Source organism: Jaminaea rosea (genome assembly GCF_003144245.1).
Source record: "Jaminaea rosea strain MCA 5214 unplaced genomic scaffold BDZ90scaffold_4, whole genome shotgun sequence".
Taxonomy (NCBI): Eukaryota; Fungi; Basidiomycota; class Exobasidiomycetes; order Microstromatales; genus Jaminaea; species Jaminaea rosea.
In genome coordinates, this window is record NW_020289978.1 from 41,189 (window position 1) to 54,805 (window position 13,617).

Genomic DNA, 13,617 nt, shown 5'->3' on the forward strand with positions numbered 1-13,617 from the left:
GAGGAGGAGGGCGAGGTCAGCAGGGTCCATGGATCCGTGTCGCTCTTTTTCGCGTGAATGGTGCCTCACCCATCCATATCAAACAACACCGTATCCACCTCGATGGTCTCAGTAGGCATCTTGACTCGACTAGCCCTTCGTCTCGGGAACGTCTAGTTGTGATGTCTTTGAGGATCAAAGGAGTCAAGGAAGCAACAACAGTTCACTCCCGCTTCCTCGTCCTCGGGATTCTTCCGAACGTGCCGCCAGTCCGCTCTTGGGAGTCGACGACAGCCGCGGCGGTGATCAAGAGACCGAGCATGCCGAACCAACACACCGTTCGGGGGATAGTTGGTGGTATGTGGCGGCTACGAATTATCGAGAGGGTGGATCGTGCGTGCGTTAAGGTGAACCAAACAGAGGTATTGCTCAGACTGGACCTGACTATCAGTCCTCAATGGGATCATCAGAGATGTCCCCTCCTTCCTCGTCATCAGCGGCGCCCCTCTCCTCACTCTGATCCACTCCCCCTCCCCTATCGAGGGCCCTCGTCTCCCTACCCTCTGGCTCAATTTTGCCTTGAACCTGGCCCTGAGTCTGGGCCTGGGACTGCCCCGAAAGCTTAACAGCCCCACCCTGGTCCTCCTCGACAAGCTCTCCAAGATCACCCGCATCGTCTGCGTCCATGTCCCTACTCTGAGCAGCAGCAGCAGCAGCCACCCCTGTCCCTCCTCCCTGCGAAAAGGCTCCCCTCCAATCCATCCCACCCACCCGGGCCAGTAATTCCTTCTGCTTGGCGCTCCACCCACCACGCGCATCCCCCGTCGCGGCCGCCGCCGCCGCCATTTTCGCGAGGGACGGCCCCCACTCTTCCGCGACTTGACGAGGCGTGGCCGTGCGTATCCCGACATCACAACTGCTTCCCTGCGCACGGCGACGCGACCTATAATCGTCTTGTAAGGCTTCCACATCCCCGCGCAAAGCCTTGCTGCGCTCGTTGACCTCCCAGAGACTGGGTCTCGTCATCTTCTGTCCTTTTCTCGGTACCGGGCTTGGTAGATGCAGGAGTGTGCTCCCAAACGTGATCAGCCCGGCATAGTGGCTGAGCAGTAGGGGGTGCTGAGCATTATTGGACGCCAGGGCACGGAGATCCTCACCGTAGGAGGGATTGAGGGAGGACTCGACAAAGCTGAAGGAGTCGGAGATGAGGGCGCATTGCTCTATGTCTGTTGTGAAGGGCGGGTAGTTGTGCGCTACCCAGAGGGAGAGGAGGGAGGAGTCTACGCCTGTTGAGGAGGAGGAGAGTGACTGGTGTGTGCGATGCGAAGCGAAAGAGAGGGGAGGAGAGGATCAGCGAATACGCCCATCGAAGACTTGATCGCGGGGCGAAGTGGAAAGCTCACCTCGATGTTGACCTTGCTCTTGCGTCGCCACAAGTGGCTCAAGTGCGCGGGTAAGAGCAGAGGCTTCTCTTTATCCCTCTCCTTCTCTCCTCCCTCCTCGACCTCATCATCCGACGCAACCTCCATCTCCTCCCTTCCCCTCTTCAACTCCGGATCTCCCACTCTCTTATTGAACAACACTTTCCCCAACGCATGGAAGATATCCAGCGCCGACTCCCTGCTCATCAAGCCCAGCTCGACCATAACTTTCCTCGCCTCCTCTTTCGCTTTGGTCTTGGTACGAGACTGGGCCACCCGCTCAAAACGGCGTGGCTGCTTAATAAAGCGTGAGTGGACCTGCTGCAACAAGTCGATAGCCGATCGCACATCCCCCAGCGTGCTCTCCGCCAAGGCTTCGACTACTTCCACCGGCATTACACGGCGGGAGAGGCTTGCGGACTTTCCCTTGGACTTGATCCCAGGAGGGAGCGGACAGCCCACGGCGCGCTCGTACGTCTCCTTGAGGACGCGCGAGAGGATGGTGACCGCTACCGGGTTGAATTTGATCTCGTACCAGCCGTCACTGCCCTCTGCCTCTGCGCCTAGGAGCTTGCGCGTCGTCATCCAGCTGCTCGAACTGCCCGCGCCATCCTCCTGCGCGCCTGGGTCGCCAGAATCGCCAGCCACACCGCCTCCTGAGCCCGAGGCGGTATTGGAGAGGATGAGGACGATGGGCACATTACTGTTGGGATCTTGCGCGAGGGGCCGGGAGAGGAAGGTTGCCATTACTTGTTGGAAGGACTGGAGCGTCGCGTAGTGCGAGAGGGTGGGGAGGTCCTCGAGTAGAATGAGCTGTCGGCGTAATGTAGGCGACGATGTTGAGGCGCTGCTCGACGATGAAGACGAGGATGCTGTAACTCCACGCTCTGTCGTCAAGGCCAGCGTAGGAAACTTTGCCGACTGAGAGATGAAGTCGCAAAAGCGCTCCATGATCCCCTCTATCGCCCCGCCAGCACGCCAATCATCCATACTCGTCGCGGCGCTCTCCACCTCGTTCTTCCATTCGAGCACCTCATAGTCCAACTCTCCTGGCGCTCCTAGCTGGCGAATTGTCTCCGTCTTCCCCGCTCCGGCCGGACCGCGCAGGATGAGAATCCGACGATGCTTCCTCACGCGCGCCGAGGGAGAGAAGGCTTCGCGCAACCAGGTCTCGACGTCGACTGTCTTGCGGAGATGGACGGCGAGTTCGGAGCGTTTCGTGGGGCGATAGCGTGAGCTCCAAAGAGCGGCGGCGACGGGGAGGTCTGGCGATCCGCGCAAGGGCTCTTTGCCCTTGGGGAAGCCATTCGAGGGGGTGGGTCGACTGGTAGCTCTTTCAGGCGATTGTATCTTGACCCTCTTCTGCGGCGGCGGCGGGGCTGGAAGTACTGGTCCGGGCTGTCGAGTAAAGGCGAGGCGTGGCTGCTGAGGCGGAGGCGGACGCGCAGGCGCCTTGGATAGACGAAGCCCACCAGTCGACGATGATGGGGCGGTGGATTGCGTTGACCCACTCCTCGACGAGCTAGATGCAGAGCCTGAGCTCGAAGCTCGCATGGACGAGGCCTTGTTCGAGCGAGCGGGCGCCATGGCCGCTGAGGCGCGCCTGAGCTGCTACGACGTGAGAGCAAAGAGAAGTCCTCGCCGTCGTCTTCGTGTGGGTGTTGGTGTTGGTTAGGACGGCAAGAAAGGCACGACGACGCGGCTGGGCGGAAAGGGAATTGGAAGTGTGGCATCAAGACTTTCAATTGGCCCGTCCGCCGCTCGTCTCGTCTCTGTCCGCCTGACGCAATTCACTCGGACTCGCAGCTTTCGCCCGCCGCTCGCCCTCGCCCTCTTATCAATCCCGGCTCTCTCACGTCGCCCTCTCGCGCCCTTTTCTTTTCTCTTCTTCTCAAATTCCCCCCCTACCCCTCTCTCTTCCTTTATTCCTCGTCACAATGTCAACCTCAGCCGGCCCCTCCACCACCTCCTCCTCCTCCTCCAAATACCCCACCATCGTACCCGGCGGCGGCCTAATCCTCGCCTGGCAGCTAAAAGGCAAGAAAGTCCTCCTCGTAGGAGGAGGAATGGTCGCTGCCGGCCGCCTAGTAAACGTCAAGGATGCCGATGCCCACTTGACTGTCATTTCCCCTCGTTCGGGCCTTTCAGGGGAGATGAAGCATCGCATAGATACGGAAAAGGTCGTGGACGTGTACCACGATCGGTCCTTTGGTGGGGAGGAGGACTTGTATGACGCCGAGGGAAAGTTGTACGATATGGTCCTCACAGCTATCGATGACTCGGACCTTTCCCGATCCATCTGCGTCATGGCGCGCAAGTTGCGCATACCGGTCAATGTGGCTGATGTGCCACCCGAATGTGACTTCTACTTTGGATCCCTCATCCGTCGTGGACCGTTGCAGGTTATGGTGTCCACTGGGGGCAAGGGACCCAAGATTGCTAATCAGGTTAGGACGTTAGTGGAGCGCAGCTTGCCGGAAAATGTGGGGGAGGCCATCAGTAGGGTTGGGGTGTTGAGGGGCAAGTTGAGGGAGAGGGTTCCGGAGCAGAAGGAGAGTGGGAGGAGGATGAGGTGGATGATCGATGTTTGTGAGCGGTGGAGCTGTGAGTGCGCGCGGCGCGAGAGGTGGGGAATAGGCAGGTGCGGTGATGCTGACACTTTGCTTCGCTCCTCGATGCTCGTTTGCAGGGGATCAACTAGCAGAAATGACAGACCGCGACATGGAACTCATCTTGGCCGGCTGGGAGAAGGGCAAGGCACCCAGCTACGTTGAGGTCAAGGGCGTCACGAAAGCGTACGCCCCTACATGGCATTCACTGGCCAAGCGCTTCTTTGCTACATGTCCAGTTGTGGGGTACATCTCACCCTGGTCGGCGGGACTTTTGGGCTTCGCAGCGGGGGCGGCGGCGAGTCTGGGGATGGTAGCGGCGAGGAGGCCCGAAGCGCTGAGATAGCAGCGCGGGATTGTATTCGAGTAAATGTACAGCATTCTATGTAGACACGCCCAGATGGTGCTCGTAGACGAAGGTGGCCTCTTGCGCTTGGCCGAGGGAGACCATCAGTGTAGGCCTGTCTCCCGGCTTGAAGGAGAGGACCGACGAAGAGCCTGCGAAGATGGAGTCTGGCATGTGCGAGGCGGATCAGAGGGAGCGCCGTCGGCTTTGCCCGTGTGGTACGCCACGCTTGCACTCCTCAGGATACACTCACCTCCCTCCTTGCCCGTTCGATTCGCCGTGACCAAGATGGTGTGCTTCTCCGTATCATGCCCATCGCCTGTCTTCCTCCAGAAGGGTTCACACCTCGCCGCCCAATAATTGACCGAATCCAGATTCGTCTCTTCCGCATGCTGTGCCACATGCTCATCGCCGTAATCCGTCAACCACGCCATGGGCATCGCCAACACGTCGACCTTCCGCTCGTGCGCCCATCGCGTGAGCTCGAATGTATCGAAGGGCGTCTGGAAACGGTAGGGGTTGATATCCATGCAGATGGCCACGCCCACCCTGACGGATCGTCGATGGCCCTCCTGATCGTCTAGGGTCAGGTCGATGCATTGGAACCCGGGCCCCTCGTCGCACCAGAGGACGTCGGCGTCGAAGAGGAAGTGCTTGCGGAAGGTATGCAGGGCCTCGCCCTGGGGTGAAGTAAGCAGGGCAGAATTGTAGTAGTAGGGCGACGATGATGATGATGACCTCGAGTCAGCGACGTCTGTACGCTCGCCTGCAAGGGTGGGCCGACGATCCACCGGCTTTGCAGCCACGGCTGCCTCGCCATCGCCAGGAAGTACGACCTCCGGGTACCCGATGAGGGTGTGACATCCCAAGCGTTGAGATATCTCACGCGCAACGCTGTGCGCCGTCGATTCCCCAGCAAAGGCCTCGCGGCTGCCAAAACGTTCGGCCATCCCCCTGATCTTTGCCTTGCCTGCTTCCCCCTCGAACACGTACCCAGTCAAAGCCATCTCCGGTGCGATGAGTAGGTGAATCCCATCTGACTTGCTCAGGTGAGCCGTCAGGTCTAGCAAACGCTGACGTGAGGCAGAGGGATTGGAGTGGTGCGGCGTCATCTGAACTACGGCGATGCGCATGAGGCCGGCGCGACCATGAGGTGTGGAGGGTGCTTGGGAAGTGGACATGGCGAGGCTCGTGACGGTGGATGGTATGCTTGATGGGGTCCTGGTAGCGCCAAGAAGACCGCGCAGTCGATGGAGAAGCGCCACCGTGGAAACTTGAAGCGTTGCGGCAGGGAAGGAAGAAGCGAGACGGTCGGATGAGCTGAGCGTGAGAAGAAGGCAAGGCGTGTGGACCGCGGCAAGACCACGACGTCACGATACGGTCGGAACAACACCGAAGAAACAGCATGAAGTCAAGAGGCCTGGCACAATATCAAGTCTATTCCATTGCACCACCACCTCACCTCTACTCTACAGCGCTCTCCCCCTCACCATCGACTTTCTGCCCACCTGGAGGCCCCACATTCTTCTCAAGGAAGTCGCGCCACTCCTTTTCCCCAAACGAGCTCGAGATGGACGGTTCGATGAGACCGTTCCAGACTGGATGCGCAGCGAGAAAGAGAAAGAGGATTCTGGATGTCAGTCAAGCAGCAAACGCATGGCCGAGTGTCTCTCAAAGGAGGCATCCCCGCGCACACTACTCACTAGCGGTAGGTGTCACATGAATACCGTTCTGTCTCCCATACTTGACACAATACTTCAGATCGGGCACAACTTTGCTCCCCTCATTCCCCTCCCCTACTTTCAACAAATTCCTCACAGTTTGACCCAAAGGCTGACCAGAGGGCAAGCTGACAATGGGCGTCGACTTGCTCTTCTTTGGCGCTTCGCCCAAGACGGCTACTGCCAAATTTGCAAGATCTGCGCGCAGTTGATCCGGATTGCGATTTCGTGAGGGTCCGTCGAAGTAGGCGTCCTGCTTTGCCATGAGGGATTGGGAGAAGATCCAGAATGCATTCGTCTTTGGATCTTGGATGACCTCGGGCTCGGAAATGCGCGAAATCTTGGCGGCGGCTATGGCGGCTTCGTTGACGAGGGTCGAGGAGGCGTGCCATGGTTGAGGGTAGGGGCGAAGGACGATGCGGACTTTACCCTCCCATGGGGCAGAGCTGCCGAAGATGAGGGGGAGGAGATGATGCTGTACGCCGATGACTAGCTTGGCGGAGAAGGGACATAGGTAGTCGATGCCGAACTCGACTGTTGCAGCCGCATTACTGGGGCCGATGGCGAGAGCTTGGAGGCCGGGGGGTAGAGCCATTGTCGGTGACGGTTCTTGGGTTAAGAAGGAGGGAGGAGTGAAATTGCAACCTTTCTCCACCTCGACATCCTCGACGCTCGACGCTCGACCTCGAATGTCCGTGCGAGGGCAAAGGCGAGGCGGGGCGGGGCGAGACTCGAGACGGAACGGGTGCAAGGCGGATTTCATTTGAGCCGGCTCGAGTTCGTCGCGCACGTGGCGTAGGCTGATGAATCAGAGAGGCGTGGGCGTGGCGACCCGCCGACGCATCATGGACCACATCAACTCTCATCCTGTTACCACCACCCCGCATTCCACCATTCGTCGCCGCCGCCATGGTCGCATCACTCTCGTCGTCCATTGCAAAGGCTACCATGCCGGGTACGTAGGCTCGACGTCGTGGTACTGAAGTCTGCTCGCCATCTGACCGCACCCCTACTCTCTTCTCTTCTCGCACGCAGCGTTCCGCGCATCGACATCGACGCTGTCGAGGGGCATCGCCACCTCGTCGACGGCCTACGCCCCTCGTCTTACCAAGGCAGACCAGTCTCCCGTCGCTTCCTCATCATCATCGTCGAGCACGTCGCTGCTGCCCGCCCGCACTTTTGCCACCTCGACGGCACTCCAGCTCGCCGAGCCCGCAGAGATGCGCTCCATCATGAACCGCAACTCCAACCAGATGAGCCTCGAGACGCCCAAGGGTAACGGAGGTGCGTTTGCGTGACGTGGGGCAGAAAAGCACGCCAAGCCGATGTTGCGGATCATTGACATTATCATCATCCTTCTTCTGCCTCGCTCGCGTACAGAGTACGTCCTCTCCACAATGGACAAGATCGTCAACTGGGCGCGCCAAGGCTCTCTCTGGCCTATGACTTTTGGCCTTGCGTGTTGTGCCGTCGAGATGATGCATGTCGCTACCGCTCGTTACGACCAAGGTAAGGCTGCGGTGCGGTGAGCACCTGGGGGCGAAATGGGAGCCATAGCTGACGAGCATCCTCCTCCTCCTCCATCTTCGCTATTCAGATCGCCTCGGTGTCGTTTTCAGAGCAAGTCCCAGGTACGTATGCTCTGAACACGACGCCTATACGATCATGTCGAAGCAGTCGCTGATGCCATGCCGCGGCGCCCTCTACTCGCCCACTCGCCCTCCAGGCAATCCGACGTCATGATTGTGGCTGGTACCCTTACCAACAAGATGGCTCCTGCTCTTCGCAAGGTTTACGATCAGATGCCTGAGCCTCGATGGGTCATCAGCATGGGTAGCTGCGCCAACGGAGGTGAGTCGCCGCCGTCACCTCAAGACGGAGCATCATTGGCTGCAGTTCTGACTTCTTCCCACGCCCGCTCGCCCGCCCACCGCCGTCTTGGCTTTCCAAATCGCTCCTACGCTCGCTCGCCGCCGTCTCGGCTCTCCATTTTCCGTCTTGGCTCCCAAATCGACAGGCGGCTACTACCACTACTCATACAGCGTTGTCCGTGGCTGCGACAGGATCGTACCCGTCGATCTGTACGTGCCGGGGTGCCCGCCGACGGCCGAGGCGCTGCTGTACGGGATGCTCCAGCTCATGCGCAAGATCAAGAGGACGAGGAAGTCGACCCTCTGGTACCGCAAGTGATGGCAGTGCGGTGAGTGCAGCGCGCGCTTTCAGCTGCCTGAGCTCCAAGGCTGACTTCCTTTCTCTGCATCGTCGCAGACAGTCTTCACGAGGCAAGTGAGCCGTCGTAGAGCCACAGCAGAGGTGACATGAGTGCAGAAGAGGCGTGCACATCATCATCGTCGCGCGCGCGTTGTGTGCTTCATAGCCAGCATGCAATCTACTCCTTTGTTTGATTTGAGAGGATCTGCCTTATCGTGTGGGCTATGAGACAGGCATCCTCACCCCTGGCTGTTGTTACTCGAGCCCTGCGTGACCTCCCCCAATAGCCACGTGGCCCCACCCCTTCGCCAGTCCGCCTCCCACCTCCGCTCAATGTCGTCGTTGTCGCCTCGCCCTTCCGTTCCCCGTCCCTTCCACACATCTCGCACGTCACCACAATGAGCACCTCCTCTCAACAGCAACAGCAGCAACAGCAGAGAAATCCGGCGGCATTGGCACAAGAGTACCAGTCACGCCGTCAAGAGCTTCAAGCCCTCGCGACCAAAATTGGGGAAGTGGAGGCAGATAGGGATGAGCATCGGTGCGTCAGCGATTGCTGCAACGTTGTCCCCCGTGCACGACGACTCCCCACAAGGTCTTACTGACCCTGACCCTAAACCCCCCTTTGCTCGCTCGTTCGCTCGTAGCCTGGTCTTGTCCACTTTAGAGCCCATCGTCAAGGCAGAACCGGATCGCAAAGCCTTTCGCTTGATGGGTGGGGTTTTGGTAGAGAAGAATGTTAGGGAGACAGAGGGAGCCGTTAAGGAGGGGGAGGCTGGTGTGAGTAACGAGCGAGCGAGCGAGCAACAGAGGGGCAGCGGTAGCAACTACTGCTCCTCTTGCCTCGGCCCTGGTCGTCTTCTCCGTCATGGAAGCCGGATGCTGATGCTCGCTTTTTCCCGCATATCGCCATCGCCATCACGCGCTCGCACAGCTCACTCAACTCCTCGAACAGCTCGTCGAGCAATACAAGGTGAAAGAGGGGCAGCTTAACGAGTTTCAGCAGAAATACGCGCCACCCAACGCTGTAGCTGGGCCGGGAGGGGCGGGGGGAGCGCGGGCTGCGGCGGGTGGGAGATGATGGAATGTCACAGAGATGAAAACTGCAGCAGAAGGCATAGTGTGAGACGCAAAGAGTACCATGAGCGAGCGTGAAGGTCGGAGAGGCGAGGAGGAGCGCTGCGAGGCTTTTTCTCAGCGCAGCAGGATCGATGGCCTTATCCTTTGGCTACGCACACCTCAAGGACGACTACTTTACATGCTGCGCCCTTGTATGCTGGGAGAGTGAGCCTTTCACGCTTCGCCCCTTGGCCCAGCTTATCCTCTCAGTACGGGGCTGCTCTATTCATCACGCCCAGCTGGCGGTGATTTTGCCAGCCCCTAGTGAGTGAGCGCCGAGGCGTGTAGCACGTCACGGCCACCACCAATCACACGAGACCAGCTCCACGCTGCTCCCGAAGCTCATAGCCAGAGCATATTCAGAGCAGGCGTCCAAGTGTAGGCGATTACCGAAGCGACATCCAAAGCAAGCATCAACTGGCCCGCTCAGGTCCGCTCAAAACCAACATCGAGTCAGGCACGCAACTTGAACGGCCGTGATGTACTGATGAGAGGTGGGCAAGTGACGTGTTGCTACCTAATTTCGGCAGAGCAGTCCGAGTCCGTACGCGTTTGTCTGCTCCGCTGCTCGCTTTGGGTTCCCCTCTAATCATCTCCTCTTCTCTCCGTTGCCTCATCCCAGCGCCTCCTTCCACTCTTCACTCTCCTTCCTCCCTCGCTCCACACTCCTCTGGTGTGGCTGCTCTACGCTCACCCTCATGCTGGCCACCTCATGCGCCGAGGTGACGCTCTTTCGGGCACTGGAAGGATTAGCCACGCATCGCACGCTAGTCTGCCCAACGCCCGCCTCGCGAGGAGCGAAGCAGAATCGACGGATGAGGACGAGGATGAGGACGCTGCCGCAACGAAGACTCTGAGGCCTCCTGAGGCTGGCACGGCGCCCCTCGCCGTCATCACGATCACCGGGACGTTTTGGTCCTTTCAGGATTACCTCGCACAGAACAGGTTGCCTACTCGCTCGACGGAAACATCGGCACACATTCCCAGGCTGATCGACCATATTGCAAAAGGCAGAGGAGGTATGCGACAAAGATTGTCGAGAAGCTCTGGGTGAACGACGAGCAGCTACCGAAGGTCACGGCTGCCATCTGGCGGCCCAACCGGATATTCGCAAAGAACCTCTCATCAACTCCTACCCTGCTGTCGCGGCAGCTCTTCGTGCAAGTGATGCACAAGAGAGACATACGCGCAAAGTCGTCAATGTAGACTTCAATGCATATCTCATTATAATGCTAATCAAGCCTACCGGCCCAGAGGGTGCCGAGTTCCCCGCCGCACACTGGCTTGAGCGAGTCCACTGTGCACCGCTGGGTTTCTTCGCCTCGTCACCTCGAATGTCATTACATATCCCTTACTGTGTCAGAATTGCGGCTGACGTTGGCGTGATAACGAGGACGTGGCATCATCTGAAGAAAAGGCCGGGACCGAGCCTTCTCTTTCCATGACGCGATGCCATCGACGACCCGTAAGACGGCGATGTGGGAAGAAGTCTACTTGTGTCCTTCGCCATCTCACTCGCCTGTCCCTCCTCGTGCCTGGCCTATCCTGCGAAGCTTCTCTGCCCACCTTCAACCGTGCCAACGCCTTCTCTGATCAATACAGCCTCTTTGTCGATACACGCCTCGACTCCAATCTGCTACCTCACTCCTGAGCTCTCCCACTCCTCATCCTCGTCCTCTGCCTGATTTCGTTCTCGTGCCAGGTCCCACATCTCTGCCTCGGCAATGAACCCGAAAACGAGAACGGAAGCGGGTGAAGGGGAAAACTTCCGGCCGATCTCCGACGCCAAGCTCTGCAGCAGCAGCGTCACGCGTTTTTTGGGAGAGCAAAGAAGAGCCCAAACCTCCCCAGAGCGTCGATCCTTCGATAGGTGGGAAGCATTGCATTGCATATGGGCTGTGGTCCAACCCTGCATGAACACTTGGGTCACGAGCACGCAATTGGGGTTCGTACTTACGAGCGAGGCACGCCATTTGTCGCACGGGCCGCCGTTGGCGATGGGCGATGTCGTCGTGTGACCTTGGATGAGGTGAGAGCACGTTGGGAGGCGCGAGGGACGAGAGATTGCTTGGCTTCGTACGACTTCATCTTCGACAGATTGAGCATCGCATCTGATCTCCCTCCCATTCGCTTCATTCAAGCATCACCTCGAAGCGCGGCCAATCATGACGGCCTCTCTGCACCAACCGACGCTCAACCGCCGCGATACCGAGGTGACGGTGGAGCAGGAGAGTCCAGACGCCAACGAAGATGGCACGCGACAGCTCGGCGGCAACGCAAGTTCGAGCGATGACGAGCTCAAGAAGAAAGATCTTGCCGGCGAGGACGGCGCACCTGGTGCTGGCGCTCTCAGCCAGCTTAGCGACGATACCGAGGCGAACAAGCCTCAGTCGCAGGGAGAGCTTGCACAGGGACGCCAAGTGGGTACTTTGAGCGCGACTTTCTTGATCGTCAACCGTATCGTGGGGACCGGTGTGTTCTCCACGACGAGCACCATCCTCACACAGAGTGGAAGCGTTGGCATGAGCCTTCTGTGAGTGGGCGAGAGTGATGCGGAGGAACGCGTATCAAACGCAATGCTGATCGGCATCTGAACCTGCCTCGGGCTCACAGGTACTGGGTCATCGGTGCAATCGTGGCCTTTGCTGGTTTCAGTGTATACTCGGAATTCGCCACGATGATGCCCAAAAACGGTGGCGAGCTCAATTATCTCCAACACGCCTACCGCAAGCCGCGGGGCCTTGCCGCTGTCATGTATGCGGCTCAGGCTTTCCTCCTTGGACAGGCAGCAGGCAACGCTTATTCAGCTGGGCAATACTTTCTCAAAGCTGGAGCTTCCAATGGAAGGGGCAATGCCTCTGAATGGCCAGCGCGGGCGATCGGTGTCGGTGTCCTCTTTGCGGCGCTCATCATGCATTCTACGGCACTCAAGTGGGGATTGCGCTTTCAGAATGCCCTCGGCACCTTTAAGCTCATCATCCTGACGCTTATCGCCTTTTCGGGCTTTGCAGCCCTAGCTGGCCGCTCTGTTGCGGGTACGGCGGGGACTGCAAACTTCAAGAACGCCTTTGTCGGCACAAGGGGTGACGTTTTCTCAATCTCAAACTGTCTCTACAACGCCATCTGGTCGTATCAAGGCTATTCCAACTGTTTTTACAGTCTTGGTGAGGTCCAGAACCCCGCACGCCTCATGCGCAGGGCAGGGCCATTGGCACTTCTGGTGATCGCAGCCCTCTATGTGCTCGTTCAAGTCGCCTATTTCGCCGCCATCCCACTGGAAGGAGTCGCCGCCAGCGAGCAGATCATTGCCGCCGACTACTTCAATAACATGTTCGGCGGCCGCTCTCGTCAAGCTCTTTCGGTCTTCGTAGCTCTCAGCGCTGTAGCCAACGTATTCAGCGTCGTCTTCTCACAGGGCCGTGTCAATCAAGCTCTCGGACGCGACGGACTCATCCCCTTTGGCAAATTCTTCGCATCTTCCCGCCCGTTCAACACCCCTATGGCCGGCCTGGCATGGCACGTAGCCATGACGCTCATCATCCTCTTGGCGCCTCCTCCTGGAGACACTTATCAATTGGTCTTAGCCTTGTCGAGCTATCCTCTCAACGTTGTTAACGCCGCAGTTGGTCTGGCGTTGCTGGCTACGTACGTGCCCCGCTCCTGGCGCCCGGAGTGGGCGCGCGATTGGGCGAGTCCATATCGCGCCTCCCTTCCGGTGACCCTCTTTTTTAGCCTCATTTCCATCTTCCTCTGCGTCGGGCCTTTCATTCCGCCAGAGAGGCGGCAGGACGCCGTCTACGCCCACTTGTGGTACGCACTAGCCCCCGTCATTGCCCTGGGCTTGTTGGGCCTTGGAGCCCTCTGGTGGGTCGTGAGATGGTGGGCTCTGCCCAAGAAGGGAGGCTATGTGCTCGAGCCCGTTGAGAGGACGCTCAGTGACGGCAATGTGGTGACTGCTTGGGAGAAGAGGAAAGTTGAAGCTGTCAGCTCGTAGGCAGATTTAGGAGAGCAAGGAAACGGACAATGAGTCAAGCGCGCAAAGCAACGCAGCAGCAAACGATGATACCCCAACAAACGCAGATCCAACTCTCAACCGACAGACAGACTCAGTCACTATGTAGCATCATGCAATTCACAACACCTCCAACAGGTCAACAGCCTCTATCTGATTGTTTCGTCTAGTGCAAAAGATTAAATAGACGCGTCTCATT

At 58.6% G+C, this 13,617-nt stretch overlaps 8 protein-coding genes across 8 annotated transcripts in view; 5 read left to right on the forward strand and 3 right to left on the reverse strand.

Annotated features, from left to right (window-relative positions):
- BDZ90DRAFT_231254 (HAD-like protein) overlaps positions 1-245 on the reverse strand; it is a 1,250-nt gene extending 1,005 nt beyond the window's left edge. Inside the window, exon 1 of the mRNA XM_025505783.1 lies at positions 90-245. Within this exon, the coding sequence (XP_025362871.1) occupies positions 90-119 (30 nt within the window). The 5' untranslated portion in view covers positions 120-245. The remainder of the gene's footprint in view (positions 1-89) is intronic.
- Positions 153-3,052, reverse strand: BDZ90DRAFT_231255 (hypothetical protein). Its single transcript, XM_025505784.1, has 2 exons — positions 1,383-3,052; positions 153-1,287 (listed from the first exon to the last, which is right to left on the reverse strand). Exons 1-2 carry the CDS (start codon positions 2,985-2,987, stop codon positions 427-429), a joined length of 2,466 nt encoding a protein of 821 aa, XP_025362872.1. The 5' UTR covers positions 2,988-3,052; the 3' UTR covers positions 153-426.
- Positions 3,053-3,223: 171 nt separating this feature from the next.
- Positions 3,224-4,524, forward strand: BDZ90DRAFT_231258 (siroheme synthase middle domains-like protein). Its single transcript, XM_025505785.1, has 2 exons — positions 3,224-4,004; positions 4,090-4,524. Exons 1-2 carry the CDS (start codon positions 3,338-3,340, stop codon positions 4,353-4,355), a joined length of 933 nt encoding a protein of 310 aa, XP_025362873.1. The 5' UTR covers positions 3,224-3,337; the 3' UTR covers positions 4,356-4,524.
- BDZ90DRAFT_274053 (carbon-nitrogen hydrolase) lies at positions 4,392-6,671 on the reverse strand (the record flags this gene model as incomplete). The annotated part of the gene is made up of 4 exons (XM_025508824.1): positions 4,392-4,507; positions 4,609-5,628; positions 5,864-5,953; positions 6,059-6,671. The coding sequence occupies 4 exons, from the start codon at positions 6,669-6,671 to the stop codon at positions 4,392-4,394; spliced, it is 1,839 nt and encodes a 612-aa protein (XP_025362874.1).
- Positions 6,672-6,983: 312 nt separating this feature from the next.
- Positions 6,984-8,429, forward strand: BDZ90DRAFT_231260 (NADH-quinone oxidoreductase; the record flags this gene model as incomplete). Its single annotated transcript, XM_025505786.1, has 7 exons — positions 6,984-7,031; positions 7,112-7,360; positions 7,457-7,585; positions 7,674-7,707; positions 7,803-7,927; positions 8,094-8,276; positions 8,345-8,429. Coding segments are annotated over 6 exons (758 nt in total), but the record flags the coding sequence as incomplete, so codon positions are not given.
- Positions 8,430-8,715: 286 nt separating this feature from the next.
- Positions 8,716-9,299, forward strand: BDZ90DRAFT_207721 (hypothetical protein; the record flags this gene model as incomplete). Its single annotated transcript, XM_025503987.1, has 3 exons — positions 8,716-8,828; positions 8,935-9,067; positions 9,222-9,299. Coding segments are annotated over 3 exons (324 nt in total), but the record flags the coding sequence as incomplete, so codon positions are not given.
- Positions 9,300-9,631: 332 nt separating this feature from the next.
- On the forward strand, positions 9,632-10,548 carry BDZ90DRAFT_143940 (hypothetical protein). Its single transcript, XM_025503486.1, has 2 exons — positions 9,632-9,950; positions 10,029-10,548. The coding sequence occupies exons 1-2, from the start codon at positions 9,894-9,896 to the stop codon at positions 10,458-10,460; spliced, it is 489 nt and encodes a 162-aa protein (XP_025362877.1). The 5' UTR covers positions 9,632-9,893; the 3' UTR covers positions 10,461-10,548.
- Positions 10,549-11,249: 701 nt separating this feature from the next.
- Positions 11,250-13,608, forward strand: BDZ90DRAFT_250684 (amino acid transporter). Its single transcript, XM_025507703.1, has 2 exons — positions 11,250-11,939; positions 12,020-13,608. Exons 1-2 carry the CDS (start codon positions 11,572-11,574, stop codon positions 13,398-13,400), a joined length of 1,749 nt encoding a protein of 582 aa, XP_025362878.1. The 5' UTR covers positions 11,250-11,571; the 3' UTR covers positions 13,401-13,608.
- The last annotated feature ends 9 nt before the right edge of the window (positions 13,609-13,617 follow it).

Excerpts from the sequence above, each read along its gene's own strand:
- BDZ90DRAFT_231255 (XM_025505784.1), bottom strand. The coding sequence starts at position 2,987 with ATGGCGCCCGCTCGCTCGAACAAGGCCTCGTCCATGCGAGCTTCGAGC. Across the intron at positions 1,288-1,382 it reads AGAGCAAGGTCAACATCGAG|TCACTCTCCTCCTCCTCAAC; the intron begins GTGAGCTTTCCA and ends CGCACACACCAG.
- BDZ90DRAFT_231258 (XM_025505785.1), top strand. The coding sequence starts at position 3,338 with ATGTCAACCTCAGCCGGCCCCTCCACCACCTCCTCCTCCTCCTCCAAA. Across the intron at positions 4,005-4,089 it reads TGTTTGTGAGCGGTGGAGCT|GGGATCAACTAGCAGAAATG; the intron begins GTGAGTGCGCGC and ends GCTCGTTTGCAG.
- BDZ90DRAFT_143940 (XM_025503486.1), top strand. The coding sequence starts at position 9,894 with ATGAGAGGTGGGCAAGTGACGTGTTGCTACCTAATTTCGGCAGAGCAG. Across the intron at positions 9,951-10,028 it reads CGGCAGAGCAGTCCGAGTCC|CGCCTCCTTCCACTCTTCAC; the intron begins GTACGCGTTTGT and ends GCCTCATCCCAG.
- BDZ90DRAFT_250684 (XM_025507703.1), top strand. The coding sequence starts at position 11,572 with ATGACGGCCTCTCTGCACCAACCGACGCTCAACCGCCGCGATACCGAG. Across the intron at positions 11,940-12,019 it reads AGCGTTGGCATGAGCCTTCT|GTACTGGGTCATCGGTGCAA; the intron begins GTGAGTGGGCGA and ends TCGGGCTCACAG.